The 16,900-nt window shown below is 61.7% G+C and overlaps 2 protein-coding genes across 6 annotated transcripts; both read left to right on the top strand.

Moving 5' to 3' along the window:
• Positions 1–501: 501 nt before the first annotated feature.
• DLGAP3 (DLG associated protein 3) lies at positions 502–9,637 on the top strand. 4 transcript variants are annotated; one of them, XM_054170859.1, is made up of 10 exons: positions 502–1,592; positions 2,566–2,768; positions 3,722–3,788; positions 3,920–4,154; positions 4,911–5,251; positions 5,379–5,464; positions 6,129–6,553; positions 7,251–7,342; positions 7,526–7,669; positions 8,370–9,637. In XM_054170859.1, the coding sequence occupies exons 1-10, from the start codon at positions 555–557 to the stop codon at positions 8,586–8,588; spliced, it is 2,850 nt and encodes a 949-aa protein (XP_054026834.1). In that variant the 5' UTR covers positions 502–554; the 3' UTR covers positions 8,589–9,637. The 4 variants fall into 4 exon arrangements, with proteins under 4 accessions (XP_054026834.1, XP_054026833.1, XP_054026832.1 ...); XM_054170858.1 differs by having other exon boundaries at positions 3,878–4,154; XM_054170857.1 differs by having other exon boundaries at positions 3,674–3,788.
• A 1,492-nt stretch (positions 9,638–11,129) lies between these two features.
• On the top strand, positions 11,130–12,226 carry SMIM12 (small integral membrane protein 12). 2 transcript variants are annotated; one of them, XM_054170740.1, is made up of 2 exons: positions 11,130–11,169; positions 11,468–12,226. In XM_054170740.1, the coding sequence occupies exon 2, from the start codon at positions 11,480–11,482 to the stop codon at positions 11,756–11,758; it is 279 nt and encodes a 92-aa protein (XP_054026715.1). In that variant the 5' UTR covers positions 11,130–11,169; positions 11,468–11,479; the 3' UTR covers positions 11,759–12,226. The 2 variants fall into 2 exon arrangements, with proteins under 2 accessions (XP_054026715.1, XP_009906711.2); XM_009908409.2 differs by lacking the exon at positions 11,130–11,169 and having other exon boundaries at positions 11,202–11,683; positions 12,104–12,226.
• Positions 12,227–16,900: the final 4,674 nt, after the last annotated feature.

Genomic DNA, 16,900 nt, shown 5'->3' with positions numbered 1-16,900 from the left:
CAAAGATGATTAGAGGGCTGGAGCACCTCTCCTTTGAGGACAGGCTGAGTTAGAGCTGTTCAGCCTGGAGAAAAGAAGGCTCCACAGAGACCTTAGAGCAGCATTTCAATGCCTGAAGGGGATCTACAGAAAGGCTGGGGACAGACTGTTTAGAAGGGGTTGTAGTGGTGGGATGGGAGGCAATGGTTTGAAACTAGAGCTGGGTAGATTTAGGTTGGACATTAGGAGGAAGTTCATAATGAGAGTGGTGAAGAGCTGGAACAGGTTGCCCAGAGGCATGGTTGAGGCCCCATCCCTGGAGACTTTCAAGGTCAAACTCAATGTGGCCCTGGGCAGCCTGATCTAGCTGGAGGTGTCCCTGCTGACTGCAGGGCCATTGAACAAGCTGACCTTTGAGGATCCCTTCCAACCCTCTGCAATCTGTGATTCTGTGACCTCCCCCAGCATTTTGCCAGTGCAGGGGAAGGTGACACCATGCCTGCCCTTGTCCCCCCAGATGAGCCCGCAGGGACAACCCTGCAAGATGCCGAGGCTATGGGGTGGGTGCTGACACCATGAAGGGCTACCATGGGGAGCGTAGCCAGACACAGCCCTCCTCCGGCCACCGCTGCCGCTGCATCCCAGAGGACTGCCAGCATCCTGCCAGCTACGGCCCCGAGGCTCAGCCCACGTTCCTCCTCAGCCCCAGCGAGCCGCGTTCCCTGGAGCATCCCTACTGCCCGGCCCGGAGCCCCGGCGCGGCCAGCGAGTGCCCGGCTGGGCCCTTGAGCGAGCCGCCCTCCGCCAGCGCCAGCAGCACCTTCCCGAGGATGCACCACGCCCAGCAGCAGCAGCCGCAGCAGCAGCATCCCTACGACTCCTGCGACGAATGCATGGCGGCCACTGCCCACCCTGCCAGCAAGATCAACCGCCTGCCCCCCACGCTGCTGGACCAGTTCGAGAAGCAGCTGCCGCTGCACCACGACGGCTTCCACACGCTGCAGTACCCCCGGGCCGGCGGCGCCGAGCCCCGCAGCGAGAGCCCCAGCCGCATCCGCCACCTCGTCCACTCCGTCCAGAAGCTCTTCGCCAAGTCCCACTCCCTGGAGGCGCCGGCCAAGAGGGACTACAACGGCACCAAGATGGACGGCCGTGGGGACGGCTACCACCATCACCACCACCACCACCACCACCATCACCACCACCAGTCCCGCCACGGGAAGCGCAGCAAGAGCAAGGAGCGCAAGGTGGACTCCAGGCACCGCTCCAAGGGGATGGGCTGGTGGAGCTCCGATGACAACCTGGACAGCGACAGCAGCTACATGGTGTCCGGCCGGCACGCGGCCGACCAGGGCACCCAGTACTGTGTGGACGCTCCCGAAAGTGCCTTCAGAGACTTGACCTTGAAGAGCCTAAAGGGCGGCGGGGAAGGAAAATGCCTGGCCTGCGCTGGCATGTCCATGTCTCTGGACGGCCAGACGCTCAAGAGAAGCGCCTGGCACACCATGACTGTCAGCCAGGCGCGTGAAGCCTACCCCAGTGCCGGCGGCACTGAGAAGACCTTGATGCTTCAGGAAGCAAAGGCCAAAGACCGAGCGTACCAGTACCTGCAGGTGAGGGGCCAGGAAGGGCAGGGGGCTGCTGTGCCAGGGCCCCCAGCTGGTGATGCCATGGGACTGGGACCATCCTAGGTGCTGTGGTGAAGCTCCAGCTCCATGCCTCCAGTGCTTCTAAGCTCTCCCCTTGGGTCCCACGCTGATCTCTGTTGTCTTCTTGCCAGCAGTGCTCAGCCCTACCTGCCATCTCCCATCCCATGCTCACTGGGTTTGGGGTCAGAGTGGTTCTGTCTGCTCGGGACTGCCTGTGGCTCTGCGCCCACTCCCTCCTGCAGCTTTTATCCCTCTTGTGCCTGGCTGGGTGCCACAGCCTGCCTCGTCACCAGGCTCCCTTCTAGGTCACCCTCCTTCCAATTAAAAACTAATTAACTCTGCTCTCCCTTTCCTGGGGGAAGGAGACAGGGAGTGGCAATGCCACACTGGCCCGGGACAAGGGTGGTGAGGGACCCTCTCTGCTGTACTGGGGGGCTTCAGAGTAGGGTGGCAGCCCCCCACTCTCTCCATGGGGCCTGAGGGGCACCGTCCCCCTGCGACAGCCTGGTAAGGACCCCGTGGTGCTGGCGTCAGCAGCACGTAGCGAGAGCGGCAGCTGCTACGTCAGCCGAGCGGCTGTGCTGGCATGGGTGGGATTTGGCCCAGCCGTGCCTGCCAGGGCGGCTGCAAGGTGGGAGCAGCTGCACTGCCTGTGGCTTGGGAGTGGCCTTGCATGGGGAGATGTAGCTGCTAGAAGGGATCTGCTCTCCTGCGCTTAGGGCCTTTCCCAGGGTCTGCCCTTGCAGCTGTGGGGCACCATGGGGAGGGCAGGGGAACTGTGCCAGCACATGCACCAGCCTTGGGCTGCGCACACATGCTGTATTTGGGCCATGGATGCACAGCAGGCTCAGGCTGGATGGTGCCACAGGGCTCAGCTCTGTGTCCTGACCGCAGGACCCTAACTGTTGTGCCCTCCTCTGCTTGCCCCCCACCGCAGGTGCCGCAGGACGAGTGGAGCGGGTACCCAGCAGGCAAGGACGGGGAGATCCCCTGCCGACGGATGCGCAGCGGCAGCTACATCAAGGCCATGGGCGATGAGGACAGCGCTGACTCGGACATCAGCGCCAAGATACTGCCCAGGGCGGCCACGCGGCGAGACAGCTACCGCCGCTCCTCCAGCGCCGACCAGGCCAGGACCAAGTAAGGGCTGGCACCTCTCGGCCTCATGGGGCTCCCCAGGAGGATGAGCGGCATTGATCTCACTCACAGCCGTGCTCCCCCGAGCGGCAGCACCGAGTCCTGCTCCGAGATGTAGCTTGCGGGGGGTGTTGGGTGCAGACACGGCTGTGCTGGGCTTTGGGGTGGAAACTGCTGCTGCAGCTGCATGCATTGGCTGGGAAGAAGAGGCTCGTTCAAAAGGAGGCAGCTGGGACATATCCCAGGCCTGTGGGGGGCAGGCTGGCTCCTCATGCCCATCCTCAGTGCCCAAAGTGAGTGTGTACCCTTCTGACAGGCCTGGTTGATGGCTCCATGCCCCCCAGGACAGCATTTTGGGGCAGTTGGAGGTGGGGATGATGGCTATCAGGATGATGCATGCTCCCTACTTTTGAGGAGTCCCATGGAAAAATCAAAGAGTGATGGGGACAAGTTACTGCTGGGGAGATTCCCATTGGAATGCAGAATGAAATATTTTCCTATGAGAACAGTTAGGGATTGGAATCCTCTCCCAGGGGAAGCAGTGAATTCCCCTATGGTGGGCAATTGTAAAGCTCAGCTTGACAGGGGGCTGGGCCAGATGATTTCAACTCCACTATCACCTAGAAAGCTTGGAGCAGGTGATCTTTGGGGTCCCTTCCACCCTGGCATTCTGGGACAGCAGGGGACAGCAGCGGTGGCTGGCAGGGGACAGCAGGGGTGGCTGGCAGGGGACAGCAGCGGTGGCTGGCAGGGGACAGCAGGGGTGGCTGGCAGGGGACAGCAGCGGTGGCTGGCAGGGGACAGCAGCGGTGGCTGGCAGGGGCATCGCTGCAGCTGCGTTTCCCAATGCTCTGCTTGGATGTGTTGCTTTTGGTGCGATCCCTTCTGTTCCCCCTGTCTCTCATTAGGTTTGCAGGTAGGCACTATTCTGATTCATATATCTGTAACTGTCCCAGCTGCTGCACGCCACCGCGAATGCTCCCGCGGGGACAGAGCTACGGGCGGTCCTTCACCACCGGCCAGGTGAGCTCCCGTCTCACGGGCACCGTGAGGCAGGTTGGGGCAGGGCAGGTGGTGGATATTCCTCTGAGCGTCTCCTGCCCCACACTCAGCCCCGGCTCACCGCCCCCAGCCTCACCCGCCGCTCTCCGCAGATCAACGATGAGCTCAACCACCAGTTCGAGGCCGTCTGCGAGTCGGTTTTCGGCGAGGTGGAGTCACAGGCTGTGGAGGCTCTGGACCTGCCCGGCTGCTTCCGCATGCGGAGCCACAGCTACTTGCGAGCCATCCAGGCAGGCTGCTCCCAGGACGATGACTGCCTCTCGCTCTTCTCCATGTCGGCCCCTGCCGGGCAGCCCATCACCAGCAGCATCCTGAAGCCCAGCACTTGTGAGTCCCAAGGGGTGGTCGGGGCTCGGCTGCGGGAGGGACCCTCCTGCCCACATCTCCCTCCCCACATCTCCCTCCCTGTTCATTTGGGCACTGCCAAGGGCTGATGTTGTACCATCTCCTGCACCTGGGCAGTCCCTGGTACAGGGTGATATCATTGTGCTCAGGTCATGAGCATCCCTTTACATTATTTACAGTGAGGGTGGTGAGACACTGGAACAGATTGCCCAGGGAGGTTGTGGATGCCCCCTCCCTGAAAATGTTCAAGGCCAGGTTGGATGAGGCCTTGAGCAATGTGGGCTAGTGGAAGGTGTCCCTGTCCTTGGCAGGGGGGTTGGAGCTAGATGATATCCCTTCTGTGAATCTATGATCTATGAGTCCCACTCAGAGGTCAGCCCTGGCACAGGGCATGAGCATCCTGTTCATCCTAGTCAGGAGGCTGCTCTGTGCCCCCAGTACCCACTTGCCGTTCCCTCCTTCTCTCCACTTCTGTCCCCATCTCTGCCCCCTGCTGTGTGCTGCAGTGGTGTGGCCAGGGCAGATCTGGGGGAGGGTTCCATCCCTTTCTGGGGACAAACTGGCCAGATGGCCTTTCTGAGCTCCATGTCAGATCTCAGCCAGCTGAGGCACACACCCTGGGCCCTGTGCTGCGGGAGGAGGTGGGCACCATTCCCCTGGGGCTCCCGTCGGTGGGGGGAAATGCACAAGTGTCTGTGTTTTCACCTGCCTTTCCATCCTGCGCCTCTCCCACCACAGCCTTCAGTTACAGAAAAGCTCCACCTCCCATCCCTCCAGGAACCAAAGCCAAGCCCCTCATCTCCGTCACGGCGCAGAGCAGCACCGAGTCTGCACACGAGAGCTACCTGCCCAGCGAGGTCACCCGCGGCCCCGCCTGGTCCAAGGACGCCGCTGCCCGCTGCAACTCGGCTGAGAGCCTGGAGAGCGCCAAGGTGACCACCGTGACCCTCGACCTGCCTCCAGTCCAGCCCCGGGCTGCTCCCAAGCCCTCCACGCTCATCATCAAGGCCATCCCCGGGCGGGAGGAGCTGAGGAGCTTGGCTCGGCAGCGCAAGTGGAGACCCTCCATTGGTGTCCAGGTGGGCATCGCTCCTCCTTCTGTGCTCCAAGCTGGCTCTGAGCCTGCCCAAGAGGTGTGGGTGGTGCTGAGCCACCATGCAGTGCCTGGGGACCACCCTTCAGTGCTCTCCCTTTGTCCCTCAATAGGTTGAGGCCATCTCTGACTCGGATACGGAGAGCAGGAGCCAGAGGGAGTTCCATTCCATTGGAGTGCAGGTGGAGGAGGACAAAAGGTACCACACAACTGGGCTGGGCTGAGACCTGCCACGCTCACTGCATGGGGGAATTGGTTTCCCTAGGGCTCCCTGAGCTCCTCATGCCACAGCTGTCTCACAGCATCTTTTCACTCTCTCCTTTTGCTGAGATGCCCAGAGCTCAGCACCATCCCTGTCCCAGGCTGGTGGCCACAACCCAAAGCAGGATTCCCTTCCCTTTGCCCTTGCACCTTGCTGCTGCAAACGGGCTGCCCAGGGAAGAGGCTTCCCTGCTCCCATCCTGTGCTTGGGTCTCCTCTGCTGGGCTTTGAGCCTAGACAAGGATCAGATGAGATGTTCAGGCTTCTCTGCAGCTGAACATGATGTTTTGGCTGGGGTGGGAGTGCCATGTGCCGGGACCTGCATGGCCTGAGGGAAGGGAGCTCCAGCATCTGTGCCCACGCAGCCCTGGTTCGTGCTCCTCTCCATCCTTGGTCCAGCGCTGGTAGCCATGGAAACGGGCTAAGAGCAGAGGAGATGAGAGACAGGAGGATTGTGGCTGCTCAGGGCTGTCCCCGAATGCTCTGGGATCCATTCCCCATCCTACTCCTGGGCATCCCTCACCCTGCCCGTACCCACCATGCTACCCAGTGGGGTGTCCCTGCTGGCCGCTGGGGTCCTCACACTCTCTCGCCCCCCGCAGGAGAGCGCGCTTCAAGCGCTCCAACAGCGTGACGGCAGGCGTGCAGGCGGACCTGGAGCTGGAGGGCTTCACCGGGCTGGCCGTGGCCACCGAGGACAAAGCCCTGCAGTTCGGGAGGCCCTTCCAGCGGCACTCCTCGGAGCCCGAGTCCGGCCGGCAGTACGCCGTCTACAAGACGGTGCACACGCAGGGGCAGTGGGCGTACCGGGAGGACTACCAGCTGCAGTATGACACGGTGGAGGTGCCCCGCAGGGACGCCTGGATCGAGAGGGGCTCCCGCAGCCTCCCCGACTCCGGCCGGGCCTCCCCTTGCCACCGCGATGGTGAATGGTTCATCAAACTGCTGCAGGCGGAGGTGGAGAAGATGGAGGGCTGGTGCCAGCAGATGGAGCGGGAGGCTGAGGACTATGACCTGCCGGAGGAGAGTAAGTCGGGGGGGGGGTTGCAGGGTCATAGACTCACAGAACCACAGAGTGGTAGGGGGTGGAAGGCACCTCGGAAGATCATCAAGTCCAATGCCCCAGCCAGAGCAGGATCACCTAAAGCAGATCACAGATTCACAGACTGCATCAGGTTGGAAGGGACCCTCAAAAGTCATCTTGCCCAACCCACCTGCAGTCAGCAGGGACACCTCCAACTAGAACAGGCTGCTCAGGACCACATCAGGTCTTACTTTGAATGTCTCCAGGGGCACCTAGGAGCATGTCCAGGTGGGCCTTGAAATTCTCCAGAAAGAAAGACTCTACCTCTTCTCTGGGTAGCCTGTTCCAGTGCTCTGCCACCCTCACAGTAAAGAAGTTCCTTCTCACGTTTAGATGGAACTTCCTATGTTCAAGTTGATGCCCATTACCTTCGTCAGGAGGGACTGGGGGACACACAACCACAGTCCTGCAGTGCTCCCACCTTGCAACCACTGTGGAGCATCTCCCCTGCCAAGGCTGAGGAGGTGGTGTGGAGGCAGAAAACAATGAGAAACCCTCTGGTGCTCACGGGGTCTGGAGGAGGGAGGAGATGTCTCATGGGCTGGGGAGATTCCAAGCTGCAGAGGTTGTTCTGCTGCCCCCGAGGAGGAGAGGATCCATGCCCTGTGGAGTTACTGACTGTCTGCTCTCCTCTCACCAGTCCTGGAGAAGATCCGGAGCGCTGTGGGCAGTGCCCAGCTCCTCATGTCCCAGAAGGTGCAGCAGTTTTACCGCCTCTGCCAGCAGAACATGGTGAGTGCTGGGCAGCAGTGCCTCAGGGCCAGCCGTGGTGAGTGGGGGGGTCTTGTACCCTTAGTGGAGGGAAAACAGACTTTGTAATGGCCCAGGGGACAGCTGGACAGAGACCCTCAGCAGCACTGGGGTGGGATGGCAGTGTGGCCAGCAGAATGGACATGAATGACGCTGTCCCCACAGGATCCCAATGCATTCCCCGTGCCCACCTTCCAAGACCTGGCTGGCTTCTGGGACCTCCTGCAGCTCTCCATTGAGGATGTCAGCATGAAGTTTGCAGAGCTCCAGGAGCTCAAGGCCAATGGGTGGAAGATTGTGGAGCCCAAGGTAAGGGCAGTGCTCTGCTGCTGGCACTCATCCCCTGCCACCTCTCCCTCACTCCTCCTCCGCAAGCACACCTGTATCCAAACCATAGCTGCTGGGCTGTTGATGGCAACTGCTTTGAGCAAACACTTGAGAAACAGATGGAAAAAATGAGGTTAAAGAACTGGCTGCTCCTTTGCAATGGTCTCACAGCTGCCTTGCTGGGCAGTTCTGGGCAGTGCAGCTTGTGAAGGGCTGGGCAAGGTCCCCGAACCCCCCAACATAAGAAGGACATGGATCTGTGGGAAAGGGTCCAGAGGAGGGCCACAAAGATGATCCAAGGGCTGAAGCACCTCTCCTGCAGGGACAGGCTGAGACAGTTGGGGCTGTTCAGTCTGGAGAAGAGAAGCTGCAGGGAGACCTTAGAGCAGCCTTCCAGTACCTGAAGGAGGCTACAGAAAAGCTGGGGAAGGACTTTTGATAAGGGTCTGTGGTGATAGGATGAGGGGCAATGGTCTGAAGCTAGAGCTGGGTAGATTTAGATTAGGAAGAAGTTCTTTACTATGAGAGTGGTCAGACACTGGAGTAGATTGCCCAGAGAAGTGTTTAAGACCAGGCTGAGTAAGGCTTAGAGCAACCTGGTCCCGTGAGAGCTGTCCCTGTTGGAACTGGGTGCTCTTTAAGGTCCCTTCCAACCTGAGCCATCCCACGATTATCTGTGCAGGAGGAGAAGAAGGTGCCTCCCCCGATACCAAAGAAGCCGCCGCGCTCCAAGGTGCACCCCGTGAAGGAGCGCTCCCTGGACTCGGTGGACCGGCAGCGGCAGGAGGCTCGCAAGCGGCTCCTGGCAGCCAAGCGAGCTGCCTCCTTCCGTCAGAGCTCGGCCACCGAGAGCGCCGACAGCATCGAGATCTACATCCCCGAGGCGCAGACCCGGCTGTGACCGCAGCCTCCGCTTTTCTACCCGGACTGGACGGCACGGCCGTAGCTCACTGTGATGGGGGGGCCGCGGGGACACCCTGGGGCAGCTCTTGGCCCCACTCACAGCTTCTCTCTTTTCTATCTTCGACCTTTTGTGGATCCGGCGGCAAGTCAACGCAAGCCCGGGTCCGCCCTGTCCCGTTGCCCCCCTGCCCGCATGCCCCTGCCAAGCCTCTCCCAGGGTCCGGGGCTCACCCTCCCGCTGTCCTCCTTGGGGCCGTGTCCCCTTCCCACCCCCACCCCCCAGACCTTCTGCACCCCCCTTTTAGCCTGCATCCCAACTAAAAGAGAGGTGACCCTCAGCTCCCAGCCCTGCTGGAGGGGAAGGGGCTGCAGGCAGGCCCCCCCCCCACCTCTCTGTACTCAGTGCAATCCCCCACTGTGCAGTGGGGATGGGACCCTCAGCCCAGCCAGAGTCCTCTGCTCCCACCCCCCAGACCTGCCTGCACGAGGCTTTGAGGTGCAGCGGGGACAAGGGGGTCCCTGGTGCTGCCGACACCTGCTTCTGACTCGGGTGCCGGGGTGCCCCAGGGCCCCTTTTCATCTATAAAGATATAAATACAACCCGAGGAATAACCCAGAGTCTCGAGGTGACCAGGGCAGTGCTCTGGCTGGGACAGACCAGAGCAGCAGAAAGCCTTGGTCACAGCCAGCCACCCCTCCTCCCTCACACGGAGCATCGTGACACGCTTCTCCCCTTCCCGCTCAGCCCATCCGTCTGTCCCTCCATCCATCTGTCCTTCCCTCCTGCCAGCCTGGAGTCTGGGAGCACCTCTGCAGCGTGGCAGCAGCTCGGGATGGGGGGGGGGATGGTCCCTCCATGCTTTGCTGCTTTCCCAGTGTGTGAGCAAGGTGGTAGTGGGGGGGACACCTGCCACAGCCTCTTGGCACCTGTGATGCCAGACACTGTAGTGGCTCTGTCCTGGGCCAGGCTTGGTGCTGGCAGGTGGGATGGGAGCACAGACATGGCCAGCAGCTGCTCTGTGAGTGTGCAGGGCTGCTAGACATCACCCTGGGGGGAGGGGGGGGTGGGTGCGGGGTGTCACTCACCTCCTTTACCTGAGTTCCCAGTGTCCTGTGGCAATGGGACACCCCAGACAGGGCTTTTAGTGTGCTCATTGCCCTGTGGGGACAAGGACCACCGTGGAGTGCTGCTCAGTTCCCCCATTGCTGTGCACAGATCCAGGAGTAGGGTGGGGGTTCCCCATGGGTCCCCTCCAGGGCAGAGCAGTGTGGCGAGGCAGGAGGCTGCATCTGCCCCATCCCTGTCACCATCCCCATTCCCAGTGCCTCTCCAAGCATCCTGTCATCACCCCTGCATCCCTTTTAGTGGCAGAGGTGGGGGGGATCCCATCCCTGTCCTCCACCTCTCCGCACCAGCAGCCCCATGCAGCATCACCAGCCACCCCCCAGGCAGGGCCAGTGGGTGCCAGGGAGCTCCCAAAATCCAGGGCCAAACCTTGCCCAGGGCACTTAGGCAGGGCAGCAGGATCAGAGGCAGCTGGGGAGGGGCCCAGCTTGTGCCCCCCATGTAGCAGGGGGGCTGGGGCCAAGCAGCAGGATGCCTCTCTGGGGGGTCCCCTGCTGCAGGGGGTCTGTTGGTGCTAAACACCTCTGGGATCGCAGTGTCTGCTCAGCCACCCAAACTCCTTTCCTACCCTGCTCCCCCTCGCACCTCGGATTTAGGGATGTGCCTGGGAAGGGGCCCCCTGGCCCCCACCCCGGCCAGCACCGTGCAGTGACCGTGACACGTGGCTCCCTTTTTATTGTAACGAATCAGCGCAGTTAATAAAGATGACTTTGGTTACTCCGGGCCAGTGGCCCCCCCCCGCAGGGACGCGGCTGGTGCCGGGCTCGCCTTTCCCCCGTCTGCTGTCGCTTCCTGTCCGTGGGGCGGGAGGAGGCTGTCGGAGGGGTGGGAGGTGGGGTGGGAGAGGAGCTTTCACTAGGGCAAGGAGCAGAGCTCTCTGTGGAGTGCCTGGGGGCTGTCTGCAAGTCTCTGTGTGGGTCTTGGCCAAGGATGTCCTCACGGATCTCTCCGTGGATCTCCTCCCATGGGGATCCCTATGGCTCTTTCTTGTCAGTATCACTGTGGGTCTCTCCCCGCAACACTCTCCCTGTGGATCTCCACGCGGGCGTCCTCCTGTGTGGATCTACCCATGCATCTTTCCTCAGGGGTCTCTCCTCCTGCGTCTCTCTCCACATGGTTATCCCAACAGGTCTCCCTGTGGGTCTCGCCTCCAGGTCTCCTCGTGTGTCTGTCCCCATGGATCTCCTTGTGGGTGTCTCCCATGGGTCTCCCCGTGGGTACCTGCACAGCTCTCCCCATGCTTCTCTCGCCGTCTCTCTCTCCCGTGGGTTTCTCCCCACGGGACAGCATCATCCCGGCGCCACTCCTCCAGTGCCGCCGATTCCGCACTGTCCGCCAGGGGGCAGAACCGCTCCGCCGCACGGCGCCGCCGCCGCGCGTGGCCGCGCTCCACTTGGGCTGCGCTGAGCGGAAGGGGCGGGGCGACGGCGGCGGAAGCGGCGGCCGGGCGCAGGTGAGCGGAGTGCGGCCGCGGCTGGCTCCGGGGCTGCCTCCGGCTGCGGGGTAGCCCCCCGGGGGCCGGGTGGGGGTCCTGGCGCTGCCCAGGCGAGTCCCGGCTCCTTGTGGGTCAGGGCGCTGCCGTCCGCAGCGGCCTTGCCCGGCGGCGCCTCGTCTCGGCGCTGCCAGCCCGCAGGCCTCGGGCACGGCGGGGGCCTGGGCACGGCGGGGGCCTGGGCACGGCGGGGGCCTGGGCACGGCGGGGGCCTGGGCACGGCTTGTGACCGCCGCTTTTCGCCCCCTGCCGGGCGCAGCCCCCCGCCGCCATGTGGTCCGTAGTCTGGGCGGCCGTGCGTTCCAAGGCCCCGTACGTCACCTTCCCCGTGGCCTTCGTGGTGGGGCTAGTGGGCTACCACTTGGAGTGGTTCCTCCGCGGCGACCCCCAGCCCGCGGCCGAGGAGGAGAAGAGCATCTCGGAGCAGCGGGAGGACCGCAAGCTGCAGGAGATCGCGGGCAAGGACCTGACCAAGGTGGTGAGCCTGAAGGACAAGCTTGAGTTTGCCCCTCGGGCCGTGCTGAACAGAAACCGCCCGGAAAAGAGTTAATAAAATTGTCTGGGCAAAAGAAGTGCCCTGGAGCGACTGTCCTGGGGCTGGGAGCTGGCTGTGGACTCCTGTGTCACTTGCACATCATCCACCAGCCTCCCTCCTGTACCTGGGCGATATGCTGTGCCCATTGCTGCTCTTCACCCTCCCAGTGCCCTCTGAAAGGTCAAAGTTTTCTCACCCTGCAGATGCACTCAAGACAGCACCCAGACCTCTGTTTTGTGGCAGAGCAGACAGGGAGCTGTGCTCTGGAGATGGAGCATGTTTGACACTCATCAGCTCCGCCTGTCCTAGCCCCTGAACCATGAAACCATTCATGTCCTGGTTCCACCCACGTCTCTTTAGGTTTGGTTTCTTCCATGGTGTGAAGACAGAAGAAACTTGGACCTGAGTGATATGAGGGCAGGATCAGGCTGACCACCTGCAGCAGGAGGACCTGATGTCCTGCAGGCAGCTGTCCTGTGGCCCCTTGTGACCTCCAGGACCACTCTGCTGTGTTACACCTGTGGGACCCTGGACAGTGGTGGAGGTCTCTGGGGAACCCTTCTCTGCATCATCCCCAGGCTTCACAGTGAGGAAGGGGGATGGAGGAAGGGGAATGGAGGGAGGTGAAGTCCTGGTCCTGCTTCTGTCACAGAGCTCTGAGCATGGTGGTGGCTTTAGCCTGGTGTGGCGAGAGTGGGGACATCTCTGCCCTGTGTGGAAACAGCCAGAATAAACTTCTGTCAGTCCTTGGGGCTCTGTGTCTTCTGCATCAGCACCTGGCCCCAGCCCTGGCTGTGTTTCTGCTGCCTGTGTTTTCAAGAAACAGCCACGGGAGAAATGCTGTCGTTGTTCCTGGTCAGACACTGACCTTGGGGCCTGGCAACAGTGGGCAGGAAGGAGAGGGAGGCACCCAAATCCCAGCCTGTGCTGTGGTGGTGCCTCCCTTCCAGCTCCCCCAGCCACGTCAGCCCCTTCCACCCCCTTATCTGGACAAGGAGGGCAGTGGCAGCACTGGGTGGGGTCCCAGGGGACAGGGTGGTAGTGCTGGGCTGGGTGTGATGGGAAAGACTGGCAGCGAGCTCTGGGCACCTGTGGCTGGTGTCCCCTCCAGCTTTGAGTGTCACCACCAGCCCAGCAAGGGCAGTCCCTGAGAGGAGCAGGGCAGGTAAGGGTGCTGGGCCCCCAGCCAGGGTTATTGCTGCCTGCTGGGTTGTTTTTTCCCGTGGTGCCTGAGCGAGGCCTCGGTGCTGCCCCGGCCTGGCCTTCCCCTGCTGGGGACGATAAATCTGTCGTGGCTGCTGCGAAGCCCTGAGCTCAGCAGCCAGAGCAGCATTTCACATGGCTGTGTCCTCAGAGCCAGCCCCTGCCCTCCTGACAGCTTTACTGCCCAGCTCTGTTCCCTTCTGACCCTCTGTCCCCGGGCTGGATCTCTGCCCTGTGCCCAGGCTTCCAGCCTGGCACCACCAGGAGTTCGCTGGCCTTGGCCGTTGTGAGGTGAGGGCAGGTGGGGATGGGTTAGAAGGTGCAGGAGGAGTCTCAGGGTAATGGAAAGGCTGTCCCAGCCCTGCCCCACTGCCACCTCCTGCACTGGAGTTCACAGCAGAATCACAGATTGGAAGGGACCCTCAAAGGGCAGCTTGTCCAATCCCCTGTAGTCAGCAGGGACACCTTCAATTAGATCAGGCTGCCCAGGACTACATCAAGTCTGGCCTTGGGATGGGGTTTCAACCACATCTCTTGGCAACCTGTTCCAGTGCTTCACCACTCTTGTGCAGTTTCCTCCTGGTGTCCAACCTTAATCTCCCCTGCTCCAGTTTCAGACCATTTCCCCCTCATGCAATCACCTGGGATGCCATTTGCCTTCTGGGCTGCAAGTGCCCGTTGCTGGCTTACGTCCAGCTTGTCCATCAGCACCCCCAAGTCCCTTTCTGCAGGGCTGCTCTCAATCTCATCATCCCCCAGCCTGGACTGATGCCAAGGACTGCCCCAGCCTAGCACCTTCCATGCCACCACCCTGCATGCTGGCACTACCCCCCGAGCTCCTCGCTTTCCCAGCCTGGCTGTGGGGCAATGCTGAGCCATGGCTGCTCCCTATTGTGCGGCAGGGTGGGAATGGTTCCATCCCTTCCCCCAGCCAGGGCCCAGCTCGGAAGCCTCTTTGGAGCCGCCATTGTTCGCCCCGCGCCGGAGCGGCTCCCGGGGCTGTTTATAGCTCATTGATCCCCGTTCCCAGGCCTGCCTGGGCACAATTGGGCTTTGTCAGGACCTCGCTGCCCTGTTTCCTCCCCTGGGCCCACACCGTGTCGGCTGGGGGAAGCAATGGAAGGACTGAGCCCTAAGAGAGGCTGTGCCGGTGCTGCCGGCACCTGGCTAGGCAGCCCCTGCCCTGCTGGTCCAGCTGCATTCCCAGCTGCTTTCCGTGTGTCTGGAGTCTCCTGGCCGTCCCCATCTCCAGCAGTGCTGCGGGGCTGTGGTTCCCTGCAGGCGCTGGGGCAGGGGTGAAGCTGCTTCCCAGAGCCTGGTTGCCTTTCTGCTAAGGCCTCGGTGCTGTAATCCCACCCTTCCTCCCATTGAATCCCAACAATGTGCTGCTGCCTGGGAAGCGCCGGCGGGACAGGAATAGGAGCCGGAGAGTGCTGGGCTGAGCAGCAGCGGTGGCTCACGGAGGATTCGTGCTCCTGCGTCCCATCCCGGAGCAGTGCAGGCACCCTGGGGCACTCTCCCTGCCTCACTGGAGAGCAAGTGGCATGTCCTCCCTGCTCGTCCCCCGCAGTCCCCGGGATGTCTGCTCCCTCCCCTGGCCTGGCCAGCCGAGGCTGTTTCCCAGGCTCTGATTTTGCCCTTTCCTTGAGCGCAGCCAAGTCCTTTCCCAGCCTCCCTGTCTCACCTTCCCCTTCCTGCCATGGCTCCGTGGCACAGGCCCACCATGCTATGCCCAAAAGCTCCTTCCTGCAGTCAGCAAAAGCTCTGAGGTGCTGTGGGAGAGGAGCAGCTCTGCTCTGCACCGAGACACAGCCCCTGAGCCCTGGACGGGAACAGCTACAGCAGGTCACAGCTCCTCTTCTTCCACCCACAGCTCAGAGCTGACTCCCACAGCACCTCAGAGCCACCACAGCTCCTTGCCTGTAGACCACATCATAGAGCCATAGAATCATTGTGGTTGGACAAGCCCTTTAAGATCACTGAGTCCAAGCATTCTCTAACACTGCCAAGGCTGGTACTAAACCACGTCTCTCAGCACCACAACTCTGTGGCTTTGAAACACCTCTAGGGATGAGGATTCCACCACCTCCCTGGGCAGCCTGTTCCAGCCTTTGAGAACCCTTTCAGTGAAGAAGCTTCTTCCAATGTCCAACCTAAACCTGCCCTGGTGCAACTTGAGCCCATTTCCTCTTGTCCTATCACTTGTTGCTAGGAAGAAGAGACCAACCCCCACCTGGCTCTAACCTCATTTCAGGGAGTTGTAGGGAGCCAGAAGGTCTCCCCTCAGCCTCTTTTTCTCCAGACTAACCAACCCCACTTCCCTCAGCCGCTCCTCACCAGCCCTGTTCTCCAAGCCTCATGGACCATCGACCTCCCCACAGCAGCAAGAGCCCCAGCTCTGCAGGCAGTGCTGCACTGGGATGATGCCTCGAGTGGCTGTCAGGGGCAGGACCCCCTCCTGAGGTGGGCAGGGGGATTCCAGGCAGAAGGATCCCGTTGCCTGTGGGCAAGGAAGTGGCTGGAGGGGAGGGACAATGTCAGGATGCGGGAAGCGGTGGGGCCACGGAGGCTGCTTCCTCCCGGCCGCGGTTCTCACGCGGGGCCGCATTGTCTGCCCTGCCCGCGCGTGGAGGGCTAAAGATAGCCCTGTGCTGGGCAGGAAGGCAGCTCTGGGGCTCTGCCTGCCTTTCTTTCTGGCACTGGCACTGCTCAGGGCAGGACTGACCTGGTTTAGGATTGCCTCAGTGGTGGGTGATGCGGGCAGGTCATGCCAGGGCTTAGGGCATCCCTGCCTGGTCTCGGGGCATGCTCCTGCCTGTGCCTGCTCTCCTCTGAGAGGCTGTGGGGCACGGGGGGCTGGGAAGCTGTGGGCAGAGCCCTGGGTATGGATTAGGTCCCAGTGGGATCTGGGGGCTGTGCTGTGGCCCCAGCTGGCATCCCTGTGCCCAGCCCTTTGCCTTTCTTCCCCTCTCAGAGGGAGTTGTGCTCCCACCATGGTTCTTCCTGCGAACAGGTTGGATTTAGACACTGGGTGTTTTCTGTGCACTGGGGGAGCTTAAAAATAAACTCCCTGTGCTTGGCCAGAGCCTTGGGCAGAGCCTTGCAGGGGACACAGACTGTGGCAGCCCTCAGAGCTCCTCTCCCCAAGCATGGAGCAGGGTAGTGCAGGGAGGGCCCAGCGTGGACTGGTCCTAACTGGGACAAGGTCAGGAACCTCCTCACAAACCTGTGGCCATAGAGCAGAGTCACAGAGCTCCCAGGGGCTGTGGCTGGTGTTAGACCAACATTCCCGGTAGGAATTGGGGTCCCAGGACTGGCAAGGCCTTTCCTGACTCAAAGGGTGCTCCAAGTGGCCACCTCCCTGCTCCCAGGATTCTCCCAACCCACTGATGGACAGCAGAGGGGTGCACCCCTGTACCCAAGGGACACCCCACATTTGTGCACCCCCAGCCTCAGGCTGTTGGTGGTCAGATCAGGTGTGTATCCACCTGTCTGTCTGTCCATCCACCTCATAAACCCCACAAAGCTCTCAGCAGGGGTACAAAAGCTGCCCTCCTCCAAACCCCATGCTGAGGCCAATGCCAGTGCAGAGGTCACAGCCTGTGAGTGGCCATGGGAACAGTCCTGTGGGGCCATGTCCAGGGCTCTCCACCATCCTGGCTGGATGGTTGTGGTGGCCTCTGGTGCCTGTGCATCACTGGGGCTGTGCTTGCTGCCCATCATCCCAAAGCTGAACCCACGGGTGCCCATGGGAGCCTCTGATTGCATGCCCTGCTTGCCTGTGCCCCCCCCAGGGCTCTGCATCGTGGGCTGGGGCTGAGCATTCCCAGAAAGGCACCGGAGGGCCCTGTTTACTCAGGAGGGAGTGTGGAGGTGTGAGAAAGGTCCTGTGTGTCTGGCCAGCTGCTATCTGTCCCTCTGCTTTGCCAAAGGGCTCCGTGGGGCCAGCCCTTA

This window comes from Dryobates pubescens, chromosome 20 (genome assembly GCF_014839835.1).
Source record: "Dryobates pubescens isolate bDryPub1 chromosome 20, bDryPub1.pri, whole genome shotgun sequence".
In the NCBI taxonomy this organism is placed as follows: domain Eukaryota; kingdom Metazoa; phylum Chordata; class Aves; order Piciformes; family Picidae; genus Dryobates; species Dryobates pubescens.
The sequence above is the reverse complement of the archived record's forward strand: the minus strand, read 5'-3'. Positions and strand labels throughout refer to the sequence as shown.